Below are 12,433 nucleotides of genomic sequence, written 5' to 3'. Positions count from 1 at the left end.
CCAGCACACACAGCGTCTGGGGCCATGAGCTGTTCCTGACAGGGTGCAGGAAGTGAAGGAGAGAGCCAAGGAAGGCGAACAAGGGCAGTACAGAAGGAAGAGGGACTCCGGGCTGACACCCATTGCACGTATTTTCCTCTTTTATTGTAAAACACGGCCAACACGTGCAAGGCTCCACCCACCAGCCCAGGATCACTACTCCGGGGGGGGGGGGCAAGTGGGCCCTCCGCGTGGTGATGAAGCAGCCAAGGGACACAGGGAGCTCCACGCAGCCCACAGAGCAATGGCACGTCTGCAGCAAGAGCAGCTCCCGCACGGGGTGGCGCAGGGCTAAGTGGCACGATGACAGACACAGACGGACCTCCTTCAGAAGAGGCGCTTCTCATACCTGCGAGGGGAGCAGCAAACCAGAGGGTGCTTTGACTGACCCGCCTCGCCCAGGGCAGGGCCCGGAGGTGCAGTTAGGAACAGCTGCCGGCACACGGGCAGCCAGCAGCTCGTCTGCTCCTGCCCTGCTGCGAGAGGAGTGCTGGCCCAGGCCGTGGCTCAGCCCAGCTGCACTGTGGCAGGTGAAGCCCGCAGCGTGCCAAGCCAGCGGCACAGCAGCCGAGGCACAGGATGGCTGTGTGTGCTTAACTCCCCCCCGAGGCCCACCCCGGGGAGACAGGGGTCCTGCCAGGAGCACTTACGAGTGGAGGCCATGCACCCCTCCTTCCACCTGGGCAGATGTCGTCCTCTTCTCAAACTTCAGCTCGCCCGAGTACATCATGGCTCTGAGGGGGAAGGACACCCGTCACAAGCCAGCCAGAGTCCGGGGAAGACACTACTCTGGCCCACGTTCAGCCGGAGCAGCTGGGATAAGGGACACTGGTTCTCCCAGCTGGGGCCAGAATGGTCTTTTCTGAGCTCCCAAGAGCCAGGCAGAGTAAGGTAACGCCAACGTTTCGAGCCCAGCCAGCTGAACATGCCACAAGAGACCATGCTGCTGCATCCCTGGGGCTGGCACACCTATGACACAGTGCCCACTGGAGGTGAGGGAAGAGGGCTACAGTGAGGTCAGACCACACAGAACGTGCTGCAGGTTGGGTACAGCCTGCCCAGGGACCCGAAACGGCAGCACTATCCCCCAACCAGAGCACAAGCAAGGGGAAGCACTCACCGGACTTGGGTCAGGCTCTTGGCACCAATGTCCTGGCAGGAATGCTGGATCCCAGCAATCAGGTACGGAATGAACTTGTGGATAGAGCCCTTGTCCTGCACTGCGCCCGAGACTCCCTGGGCCACTTTGATTTTGTCTGTCTCACTGCACGGGAGCACAAATCAAGGACGTTTGTGAACCAGAGAAGCCCCAAAGGCTTGATCTGGTGCCTCCCAAAGCACCATCTCTTACCTAAAATACCGGTTCTGGCTGCCCAAGTTCTTGTCCATGGCATCTAGTGAGCCCATGCCGCGGTATTTCTTCAGCCTAATTCCATCCGAGAAGAAGTACTCGCCTGGGGCTTCCGTGGTGGCAGCCAGGAGAGAGCCCATCATCACTAGCACAAGAGATCACCAAGAACAGCATGTCAGCAGCAGGAAGGCTGCAGCCACATAACCCTCAGGGTCCCTGGGCACAGCGCTGTGCTGGACCCCCCGGACCCCCAGCCGCCTGCAGGTCCACGCCCTCCTATCCAGAACCCGATCCCGTATGGAAACCCTTCCTAGGAGACTCCCTACAGCGTGCGCGACCCGGCCGCCCGCTGCGCTGCTCACCTGTGGAGGCCCCAAGCGCGAGGGCCTTGGCGATGTGCCCAACCGTCTGGATCCCTCCGTCTGCAATCACGGGGACGCCGAACCTCCGGGCGTATTCAGACACCTTGTACACCGCCGTGGCCTGGGGACGGCCGCACGCCAGCACTGCAGGCGGGGAGAGAGCAGAGAAAGGGTCAGCTCCCACGCAGCAGCACATCCCCTCCCCAGCAGGCCCTTTCCGGCTTCCAGCACACACATGCTCCAGCACTCGGGAACGCACAAATCCCTGGATGCTCCTTCCCTAGGCCGAGTTGCAAGAGAAGCAGATGCCCAGGAGATGCCTGCTGGGACAGCCTCACAGACCCTCGACTCCAAAAAGCTGTGGGTGGCCTTGGGGTCTTTGACCAAATGCCTGGGATCAGCTGAGACTCGCGGCTTGTCCTGGTGCACAGCAGACGTGTGGGGAGCTTGGGAGGGAAGCAGAGCAAACTCCAAAAGCCCCTCTCTGGAGCATCCCTGGCACACAGCCACGGCCCACCGCTCCGTCCCTCCTAGTGGTGCCAGACCCCTTCTCCATATACCCAGCAGCTGTACAACGTGCTTCTTGCATGGAAAGGCAGCTGGCTGGGAGAGAGTTGGCATGTATATATATATATATATACATATATATTTATATACACATTTGCACACACACACAAACACACATGCAGCAGTGGAAAAGGAAACGGGCAGGTTGATTTGATGGCTTACAGGAAATAATTTATGTTCCTGCCCTGCAATGTAACAAGGATTCCGTCAAGTTTAGCTGCCCCATGGGAAGGGAGTTACTAGCTTCGGAGTCACCTGCTCTTCCCAGTAGCAGTTAGAGGCTTCCCACTGTGCGAGGGAAAACGAGCACAGGGCACGTCATGTAACACATTTGTCAGCCACAGGCATGCAAGTATGCTGAGATAAGCTTCTCTCAGGGAGACTTCCCTTCCCCACAATTATTTGGAAGCCTTTTCTCCAGTCACAGTTAGTCCAATACGCTGAGTAAGATGATGGCCATGCAGGATTAGTACTTCTGAGTGTGAACTCCAGGTGTGTTTAGCCTGCCTGGCAGCAGCACTGGCAGCACACATCCCTGGCAGAAGTTTGCCGAGGCCGGGAGTCTGCAGTTGCTCCACTCCTGGAGCTCAGAAGTAGCTGCTGAGAGAGGGAAGCCAGACTCCAGGCTGAGATTGTGAAAGAACTGATTTTAATCAAACAAAATTCGGCGTTAAGCTAGGGCTCAGCCAGCCAGGGAGAGTCTGCCAGCTATAACATGAATGCCGTCAGTCTTAAAGAGATGGTCTCGCTCAGTACCACACTGCTACAGGCCACGGTGCAGCTGCAAAATGCTGTAAGGGAAGAGCTCTGTGGAGAGAAGCACCTGATTTTGGAGGGTCTAGTGTCCAGGTTCTATGGGATTGTGCCGTAGACACTGCAGGGCCTGCAAAAACCTCACAAGAGCGACCATGGAGACCAGCCCTTTAAGGAACAGCTTGGCTCAGGGCCCCTGGGAGCATTGCACCGTTTCGACTGTCCCAGTGCCCAGCGCCACAGCTTCAGAGCGCAGGCTTCCAAAGCAGGGTTCAGAGCACACACACACACACACGCCGAGTGGTCTGGGTGAGGGTTTGTCTTTTTTAGTCTATCTGCAAAGGGTGGCCCTACAAGATCATCTTCAAGAGAAAACCTTCTGGGATCTTCAACAGAAACCTCTTTCCCTTCGATGCTCATCAAAAGCAGGAGAAAGAGCAAAACCCAAGGCTCGCCTTGGGTGGCTGCTCGATCCAGTAGCATCAGAGGAGTACAGAGCAGACAAGGCTGCACCCTGTGCTTGGCAGGGGAAGAGCCCTTTCTCTCCACAGGCGTCAGCGGGGAAAGATGTGGTTCTGGTATGCAGCTGCCAAGGTGGCCGTAGGCAGTTAAGTCCCTCTGTAGCCCAAGGGGAGCGAGCTTCAAGTGAAGCTTAGCCAGTGCACAACCTCCCCACAACTGGGGCCAGATTTAGAGCAGGATCGAGGACTGCTCAGGGATCACCTCCCAGCACTGGATCCGCAGGGGCATGCCTGGCTAGAGATCCACAAGATGCAGTCAGAAAGCCCAGTCGGGCTCCTAACTGGATTTTGGAGTGAAGGGCGGATAGGCCCAAGTGCCCTCAGTTTTGACAGTTCAGACCCTGCTTTAGGAATTCAGAAAGGCTTCTCAGCTTCCATTTTAGATTCAAAACCAGTATCCAAAGCCACAAAACCCCAAGTGCATCTACAGCTAAATTATTCTCAAACAAGCAGTAGGGCTATGTGCAGCCAAATCAGGGTCCTGCTTCAAGACACATAATTAGGGTTGGGAACAGGGCAAGTGACTTACTATAGGTGCCCGTGACAGTAGAAGGGCATTTGGGGCTGTGGGACTTTAGGTCTGGAGGGATCTTTGGAGCAGCTAAACAAAAACAAACACACACATTTTAGAGACAGAAGAACAGCAGCAGAACAAAGGACCCCAGCAGTGACCTGCTACTAGGCAGAGCATACGGTGTGGGACAGAGCTGACCTTGCAAACCCTTCCTAGCCTGAGCCAAGCCAGAGGCCAGATCCAAGCCAGCCAGGCCCAGTTGTGCACAGCACATGCTCGCCCTACGCCAGCAGCCATCCAGAGGTGACCCCCCCCAACCCAGAGAGCCAGAGTTCTTGCCCTAAGAGGGACGAAAACCCTGGCAGCTGCAGTTAAGAGTTCTGCAACCACATCTCCTGTGAAGTGCCACATTCCATCTCTGCTCTGCTCCTTCCCCTAAACCAGCACCCAACCCCACCTCCCGCGGCAGCCGGGAGAGGCACCCTCTGGAGGTGTTCACCCCGCTGCAGAAGGGAGCGTGCCTCAGCGGGTCCTCTGCCTTGGAGCCAGAGGAGAACATGTGCGTCCTGGTTCTGCTCCAGCTACGGAAGCATCAGCCCAAGGACACCACAACCTCCCTAGAAAGGTCACCCGAGACAGACTGCCCTGACTGGGAAACGCGCCCACGGCCGGCAGAGCAGCCGAGGTCCCGGGCTGCTTGAAGGCTCCACGCTGGAATCGGCAGAGCTAATGCAGCGCCTTCAGCCATCAGCCGCCCTCTTGCTGCCTCCTGTGGCGAGGACCAAGGAGCAAAGCAGAGAGGGGCTGTGTTCGTGGGCTGCGGAGCCTCACATCACCTCTCTGCACCTCACCCGCCAGGTTCAAAACACGAGGCACTAAGCTTGTCCTCAAGGCCTCGGGGACGCCCCTCTCTGCGTTTTAGCTAAGGGTGACACAGTCTCTGCCCCACACAAGCTCTCACTAACTGCAGAGACAATGGCCAGAAATCCCATTTTGGCCTGGAAATTGCAGAAAGGCATCGAGCCCAGCAGACCAATACTCAAGCACCACGCACACTGCTGCCAGAGGGAAGGGGAGCACAGACAGCCCGGTGCACTTCACCCCTCAGCACTGGGGATCCAGTAAGCCCCTCTCCCTGCTGAGCTGCCTGCCAGCCCCATCCCACACCGAGCCAGTGGCTCCTCTCGGGCAAAGCCACGTGTGCCACAGCTGCTCTACTCAGTTCCGGTCAGTACTGGGAAATGCCTTTGCTGCTGCTGCCACCCCAAAGGTTTGACCCAGGTGACAAGAACATCCTGGACGAAGGGGGTGAAAGACAGCTTGCTGTTGGGCACTGCCCTTACAACATAAGTCCATCTGGGCTGTGCTGCTTTTCAGCAGGGAATCTCTATTAAACAGATGTTTTCAGCCTATTTAGGAGATGGCTGATCTCTCTCACCTTCCTGTGTGATGCAGATGGAGCCACTGCCCATCCCGACTCTCAGGGCATCGACCCCTGCGTCAATGAGGTTCTTGGCCTGAGCAGCAGTCACAACTGTGGGGAGCAGAAACTGGTTTGAAGAGAGACAAGCAGATTTGCGCGCGACACCGCTCTGCTCTGGTGCTTCCCCCGTGGCTGCAAACATCCCCTACCCACAGCACCAGCCTGGGTCAGAGCCGGGCCTGGCTGTCCGCTGCTACCAGGCCTATCTGCAAAAGCAGCAGTGAGCTTCTGTCCCCAGCAGGTGAGATGACTTTAGGCCCCTTAGGCTACTCTGCAACACACTTACACCCAAAGGCTGAGGTAGCAGAGGTCACCACATGGTGCCAAGCGCTCCCTGGGCCACACCAGACAGGGAGGGCAGAGCACACGTTAACAGCAGCACCAGTAAAACACCAGCCAGGTAAAGACATGAACTGCTGAGCTCTGCTGCCAAGAGGCAGGGAAAATTTCCATTAGATTTCCACATTAAGCAACATTCATTATTATCCAAAATTTTAAACTGCTGTGTAAAAGAAGCTAATGTGTGACAGGCTACAGAGCACTGCAGCGCACTGTGCTGCAGAATAAAGGTTTCAAAATATTCGCAGCTGTGGCAGCAGCAGGATACTGCCCTGTGTCTGCAGAGTGGTCTTGCTCTGTTCCATAAGCCAGAGGAAACCATTTTAAGTTCATGGACATTTACCAAGATGAGCGTTTCATTCACATCCCTGGAGCTCCCTCTATGCCTAAGAAACAAACATAATTTAAAGACAAGAAGAGTCTTCAACAGATGCCTACCATTTCCTCCAATAACTTGTAGGTTGGGATATTTCTCCTTAATATATTTTATCATATTGATCTGGAAGATGGAGTTCCCCTGAGAGGAATCCTGCAACAAAAAGAAAATCAATTTCAACCAGAATTTCTGTAAAAGATTACAAACACATCTCCAGAAGAGCCTCAGATCCTCACTCTGCTTACCGGGGTCTCTGCTAAGCTGGCTAAGTGGCTAAAATGACTCCCCAAATTGAGCACAGAACCAGAGAAGGTGCTGCCAAGACAGTAACGTACCTTTCCTGTGCAAGGCAGTTTATCATAAAGACTTCAGTTATTGTAAATATCCTTTGTGTTTGCATCCTGTGGCTTCTACAGTAGGCAACAAGCAGCACATCTGGCTGTGGGTAAGAACCATCTGGCTCTACCACCAGGACGCTGTCAGCCCTCTCTCAAACTACAGGTGAAACGGTGAACGTTCCTCGTGAAACCCAGCAGGGCTGGCGGGGGGATGCATCTCACCCTGCTGCACAGCAGAGCAGCTGACATACCAGCTGTCGACCACCGAGCGCTCAGGCCCTGCCAGTCTCCGTGACCCGGCCAACTCGCAGCGTCTGTTAAACATTTCCAGCTGCAACGCTGCTCAGCCATGCCCTTGGAGCACGGTGGACTCGCAAGCTAACAATCGATGAGAAAACCATGTGCAAATACAGGCAGTGACGGCTGTGCCCGAAAGCTTACAGGCCAGACGGGGAGACTAGCAGAGCAGCTCTGGGCTGACCACTCCTGAACCTCAGGAGGTTAAGAAAATAACACAGTAACAAACACCAAAGAGCTGAAGGGAAACTGAAAGAAGCCAAATATTCAAAACTAGTTAGGGACATCAGAGACAATGGCAGCAGGCTGCAAGAAGCATTTGTATAAGATTCTGTATTAACCGACAGTGTTTCTCTTCTTAGCCTTGCAGGGCTTCAATGCTCCCTACATACTCTCTCAAGGTCAACTAAGTTCCCAGGCGAGAGGAATCCCTCGTTTGTGGGCTCAGACCTGAATGAGACCGAGAGGTCAACAAACTGCCATATTCTAACACAAAAGGGCCTGTAACAAAGACAGTGAGTGCCACGCTGCTGCCCCACTGACAGAGAGATTCATTCAGACCAGATCCCCAGCCCACCCAACCTCCCCAAGCCAACGTGATGCCTGTGGGTGGCTCACCAGCACAACCACATCCACGCCAGCCTGCACCAGGAGGTCCAGCCGGTATTTGTCATCTTCGTGGGTCCCAATAGCGGCACCACAGAGCAGCTGCTTCTTGGAATCCTTAGAAGCCAGAGGGTAGTCCCGGTTCTTCTTAAGATCAGTGCGGGCAATTATAGCGACCAGCTCATCATCTTCATTAACAATTGGCAGCTTGCCTTGAAACAAACAGAAAGAACATCACTGCAGATTTCTGCAGGAGACAGACATTAGCCCAGGGCGGTGCGGCAGACCGGGAGCACCAGGCAGGCAGCAACTGGTACAAGGTGGAAACGGCCACAGATGCCAACAGCCCTGGCTTGGGAAACAGCAAGGAGTTTGCAAGACTGGAGAAAGACTCGGTATTTTCACACCGACCACACAAGAAGTGCATCTTTTTTAATAATTAGACCCATGACACTGTGTTAAAAGCCAAACTACCAAACCCTAACAGAGCTGAACTGACTGCCAAAACGTGAAGGCCGGGATAGAAAACTGAAGACGTGTGGCTGGACATCCAGGCACTCTTCAGTTCCTGGCCTGCCAAGAATCCCTCAACTTCCAACAGATTTGAGATGAACGCATGTGAACTCTGTACCCTGGCAGAGAGCTGTGGGCACTCTCTTCTCGCTGTCCTCTCCTCGTGCTGGAACACAGCCCTCCCCTGTTCCTCCCACACACGGATGCATGCCCACATTCACCCACTACTGCTCCCAGCCCAGCACTTCCATGGCTCTCCCTCACGTCACAGACGTTCACAGGTACCTTTTTTACTCCTTTGCAGAATTTCATTCGCTTCTTTCAACATTACGCCAGCCGGGGCTACAACAAGATCCTCCCGCTTTGTCATAATCTAGTGGGAGGGAGAAGATAAGAAGTCACAAGAACGCCTTCGCGCTGCTCTGAAAATACTAAACCCCTCTGCCCACGTGAAATGCTCTGCAGCAGCCATGTGGGAGTGCTCTTCAGACAAAGGAGCCCACAGCACAGCAACACACCTCCAGAAACACACAGGAACAGCCTCCAATGCGCTGCCCCCATGCAAGCAGCAGCCACCAGCCCCTAAGCCCATCAGTGCAGTGAAAACAGAAGATGGCAGAAGGCCTCAGCAAACCGAGGGAGAGTGCCCAGAAGCAAGGGATAACTCTCAGATGACCCTTGTTTGGGATGTCACCCAAACAGCCTTCCCTTTTAATACAGCACAGGGAAATAAGGGCTGGAGATAGCTCGAGTCCCACGCTGCTCTGGCAGAAACGCTACCCACAAGCTCATTTTCAAGCAGCAATCCCCAGCACACAGGCTCTGGAAGGGCTCTGCTCAGAATAACACACCGCTGCTGCTGGCAAGGTCAACAGGGCAAAGGAGTTGCTTCAATCCAAACATGCCCACCCACGCTCACTCTTTACAAACAAGCGCCAAAACACAGCAGAAAGGCAAGGGGCAACAGACATGAACTGAAACATGGGAACATCTGACGTGGTTTGCAAAAAAAAAAACAAAAAAACAAACCCTTTTGCCACAACAGTGGTCAAACACTGGAAGAGCAGCCCAGAGAGGCAGTGAAATCTCTCTACCACAGCATCACACAACCTGCTCCAGCTGGACGTGCCTCAAGCAGAAGGTTTGACAAGGGACCTGGAGGTCCCTTCCCACCTGCAGCATTCTGCGATCACAAAGTTCATGTGGGATGTTCTCGTGAAAGGTTACTCGAGAAAGCCAGGCAAAGCAAAAAGGGAACACTCTAACCCTCAAGGAAGGTAATTAGTAGCACACAACAAGGAAAAGAGGCAACATTTGAGTTACTTATACCATAAGAACAGACATTTTGCATCAGAAAAGAGAATCACAGAACTATAGAATGGTTTGGGTTAGGAAGGACCTTAGAGATCACCTAGTTCCACCCCCCTGCCGCAGGCAGGGACAGCTTCCCCCAGCCCAGGTTGCTCCCAGCCCCGTCCAACCTGGCCGTGAACCCTGCCGGGGGGGGCAGCCACAGCTCCTCTGGGCACCCTGTGCCAGTGTCTCACTGCCCTCAAAGGGAAGAATTTCTTCCTTATATCTAATATAAATCAATCTAATCTTTCAGTTTAAAACCCTTACCCCTCGTCCTATCCCCATGCTCCCTGATAAAGAGTCCCTTTCCACCTTTCCTGTAGCCCCCTTTAAGTACTGGGAGGGGTTCACCGCACCCACATCCACTCAAAATTCTGTGACAGAACCCAGGTCAGGAAAAGCCTGAGGAATCACAGACATATCCCAACATACTCCCGAAGCCTGTGGGATCCACGAGCTTCCTGAGCTAGACGGAATGGCCCAGCAAGAGGACTGCTGGGTGGCGAGTGAGGAGAGATCTGGGAAACCATTCACTTCCCTAGCCTTGCCTGGTGACAGAGGCAAGCACTGAACGCTAACAGCAGCAAGCTTCCAACTTCGCAGCACTGAATGATGCACGTAAAGGATGAGAGGAGATTCTTATCTGGCTCCTCTGAATGGGCCAGCATTGCTTCAAAGGGCCCTGTGCACTTTTATAACCTACTCCTGGTTTAAAATTCTTGTTACAGGTATTTATAGGCGATTTCAAACCAAACAGGGATGAGCATGTGATACCAGGTTTGGTCAGCAATAGCTAAAAATAGTTGTGAGTCAAGAGCAGAGCCTGGCTGAGAGGCACCAGTGGTGTAACCTGACAGCGCCGCAGATCTACGGTTACACAGCTCGTGTAACAGGAATGCCAGAACTAACAGGAATCAACATCGGCATCGCAGAGAACGTTCTCCTGTACCAGGAGAGCTTGACAGTGTAGCATGATAAAGGCTAAACTGCCAGTCTCCGAGTTCAAGGGGTTATTTTAAAGAGCAAATAGCCTCGATGAGACCCACAGGGCAAGGTGGTCCAGAAAAGGAAGATCAGCACTTGGGAGGGCTTGCTGGGCTCAGCGCAGGTGCTACAGCCCTGGCCGGCGCCAGCACGCTGCGTGGGACCACAGCAGCAGCCAGCAGCACCAGGAATTAACTACTGAATCACGGGAGAACACCAGCTGTGGAGAGGATGGCTTCCACACACTGAAAGATAACCCCACCGGAGGAGTCACGCCAAGGCTAAGTGCACGGCCGCTCTCCCCTATCTGCACTGCAGGAGTCACAGAGGGAGAGTAAATGAACGAGACGTTCTCCCCTGGAAAGATGGACCCGCAGAGGTGACGTGGAGCTGCTCCCTCCCACTGGCGCAGCGTCCTCAGCCACGCACTTGCCCTTCTCCTTAGCACAAGCCACGTCACTTCCTAACACAACGCTCGCATCCATCAGCTGCTCACCAGCCCTTCTTACCTCGCCAAGAGGCAAGTCATGCTCCGACTCTTTCAGGAAATCAATATCTCGAGACGAGATGATCCCAACCAGCTTGCCCCCCATCTTCCCATTGTCCGTGATGGGAATCCCACAGAATCCATGACGAGCTTTTGCTTCGAACACATCTCGCACTCGGTCGTTGGGGCTCAGCACCACGGGATCTGTGATGAATCCTTGCTCGTATTTCTGGAAAGAAGCAGATTCAGCAGCCAGGCTGGGCGGCACCACCAGACCGAGCAGATGCCAGACATGTGTCTGGTGGTTACTGCGGCTGCTCAGAGAGATCTGCAATCACCCACCCTGGCTGCAGGCTCACTGACGGGGTGACTCTCAAGCCAGCACTAAGGCTCCCCCAAGTAGCGTTATATTCCCGAGTGCCCAGGCTAACCTCCTTCCCGAAATCATGGGGAATGCTCCCACAGCGGGAAGCCCCGTAGTTCTCACATCCGCACAGCTCGGGGATGGTGCCTAACACGCAGGAGGTTTGCGCAGGCAAGCGCGGCAGCGCTACCGCCCCAAAACACCGAGATCCGGCCCAATTCCGCTGTCTCCTCTCACAGCTCCCTCAGCAGGGCCAAACCCACCGCCCGCGAAGCGCCGGGCGAGCGCGGCTGGCGGCTCCAGCCACTCACCTTCACCTTCCGCACTTCGTTGGCCTGGAACTCCGGGGTGCAGTTGTGGTGGATGAACCCAATCCCCCCGGTGAGCTGGGGAACACAAAAGCGGCTGGAAACGGCTGCAAAAACCACCCGGTTCTTCACCAGGAGGGGGGTCGCTGAGGTGGGGGGTGTTTTTGGAGAACTGAGGTGACCCCGGAGCAGGCAGGCCTGTGCGGCGCACGGCATTTCCACCCCCGCCATCCCGGTACCGGCGGAGGGCACCCCCCCACCCCCCCCCCCCGCCTCCCGGGGCGGCGGCAGGCCGTGCCCGCCCCGCCGGGCCGCACTCACCGCCATGGCGATGGCCATGCCGGCCTCGGTGACCGTGTCCATGGGGGAGGAGACCAGCGGGGTTTTTAGGGTGATCCTCTTGGTCAGCGCCGAGGTCAGGTCCTGGCGGGGAGCGGCGGGGCGGGAGGGAGGGAGGGGGGGTTGAGCGGCGGCGGCGCCAGCGCCGGTCCCTGTCCCCCCCCCCCGCGCCCCAGCCCCCCGCCCCGGCCACTCACCACCTGGTCCGCCGTGAAGTCGATGTACCCCGGGAGGATGAGGAAGTCGCTGGGAGAGGAGGGAACGAGGGGAGACGAGTCACCGACAGCACCGGCCCGGGCCCGGTGCCGGTGCCGGTGCCGCCACTCACTTGTAGGTGAGCCCATCACCGCAGCTGAAAAGCTGCTGCGCCGTCAGCCCGTCGTCGGGCACGTAGCCGGTGCCGCCGCTGATGAGGTAGTCCGCCATGGTGCCGGCCTGCCGCCGCCGCGTGCCCGCCGCCCCGCGCGCCCCCGAGCGCACGCGCGCCCCGACGGCAGCCGCGAGGGTTCACGCAGGCCCACCCCCCCCACCACCACCCC

General features: G+C 55.9%; 1 protein-coding gene across 1 annotated transcript; it reads right to left on the bottom strand.

Annotated features, from left to right (window-relative positions):
- Positions 1-122: 122 nt before the first annotated feature.
- IMPDH2 (inosine monophosphate dehydrogenase 2) lies at positions 123-12,422 on the bottom strand. Its single transcript, XM_042799843.1, has 14 exons — positions 12,223-12,422; positions 12,092-12,140; positions 11,877-11,978; positions 11,559-11,633; positions 10,906-11,112; positions 8,345-8,432; positions 7,559-7,758; positions 6,368-6,458; positions 5,546-5,641; positions 1,753-1,896; positions 1,391-1,535; positions 1,160-1,303; positions 690-773; positions 123-388 (listed from the first exon to the last, which is right to left on the bottom strand). The coding sequence occupies exons 1-14, from the start codon at positions 12,318-12,320 to the stop codon at positions 367-369; spliced, it is 1,545 nt and encodes a 514-aa protein (XP_042655777.1). The 5' UTR covers positions 12,321-12,422; the 3' UTR covers positions 123-366.
- Positions 12,423-12,433: the final 11 nt, after the last annotated feature.

Source organism: Tyto alba, unplaced genomic scaffold (genome assembly GCF_018691265.1).
Source record: "Tyto alba isolate M040663 unplaced genomic scaffold, T.alba_DEE_v4.0 Super-Scaffold_3, whole genome shotgun sequence".
Taxonomy (NCBI): domain Eukaryota; kingdom Metazoa; phylum Chordata; class Aves; order Strigiformes; family Tytonidae; genus Tyto; species Tyto alba.
This window is presented reverse-complemented; position numbering and strand designations above follow the sequence as displayed.

Excerpts from the sequence above, each read along its gene's own strand:
- IMPDH2 (XM_042799843.1), bottom strand. The coding sequence starts at position 12,320 with ATGGCGGACTACCTCATCAGCGGCGGCACCGGCTACGTGCCCGACGAC. Across the intron at positions 11,979-12,091 it reads ACTTCACGGCGGACCAGGTG|GACCTGACCTCGGCGCTGAC; the intron begins GTGAGTGGCCGG and ends GCTCCCCGCCAG. Across the intron at positions 6,459-7,558 it reads GCGTGGATGTGGTTGTGCTG|GATTCCTCTCAGGGGAACTC; the intron begins GTGAGCCACCCA and ends TTTTTGTTGCAG.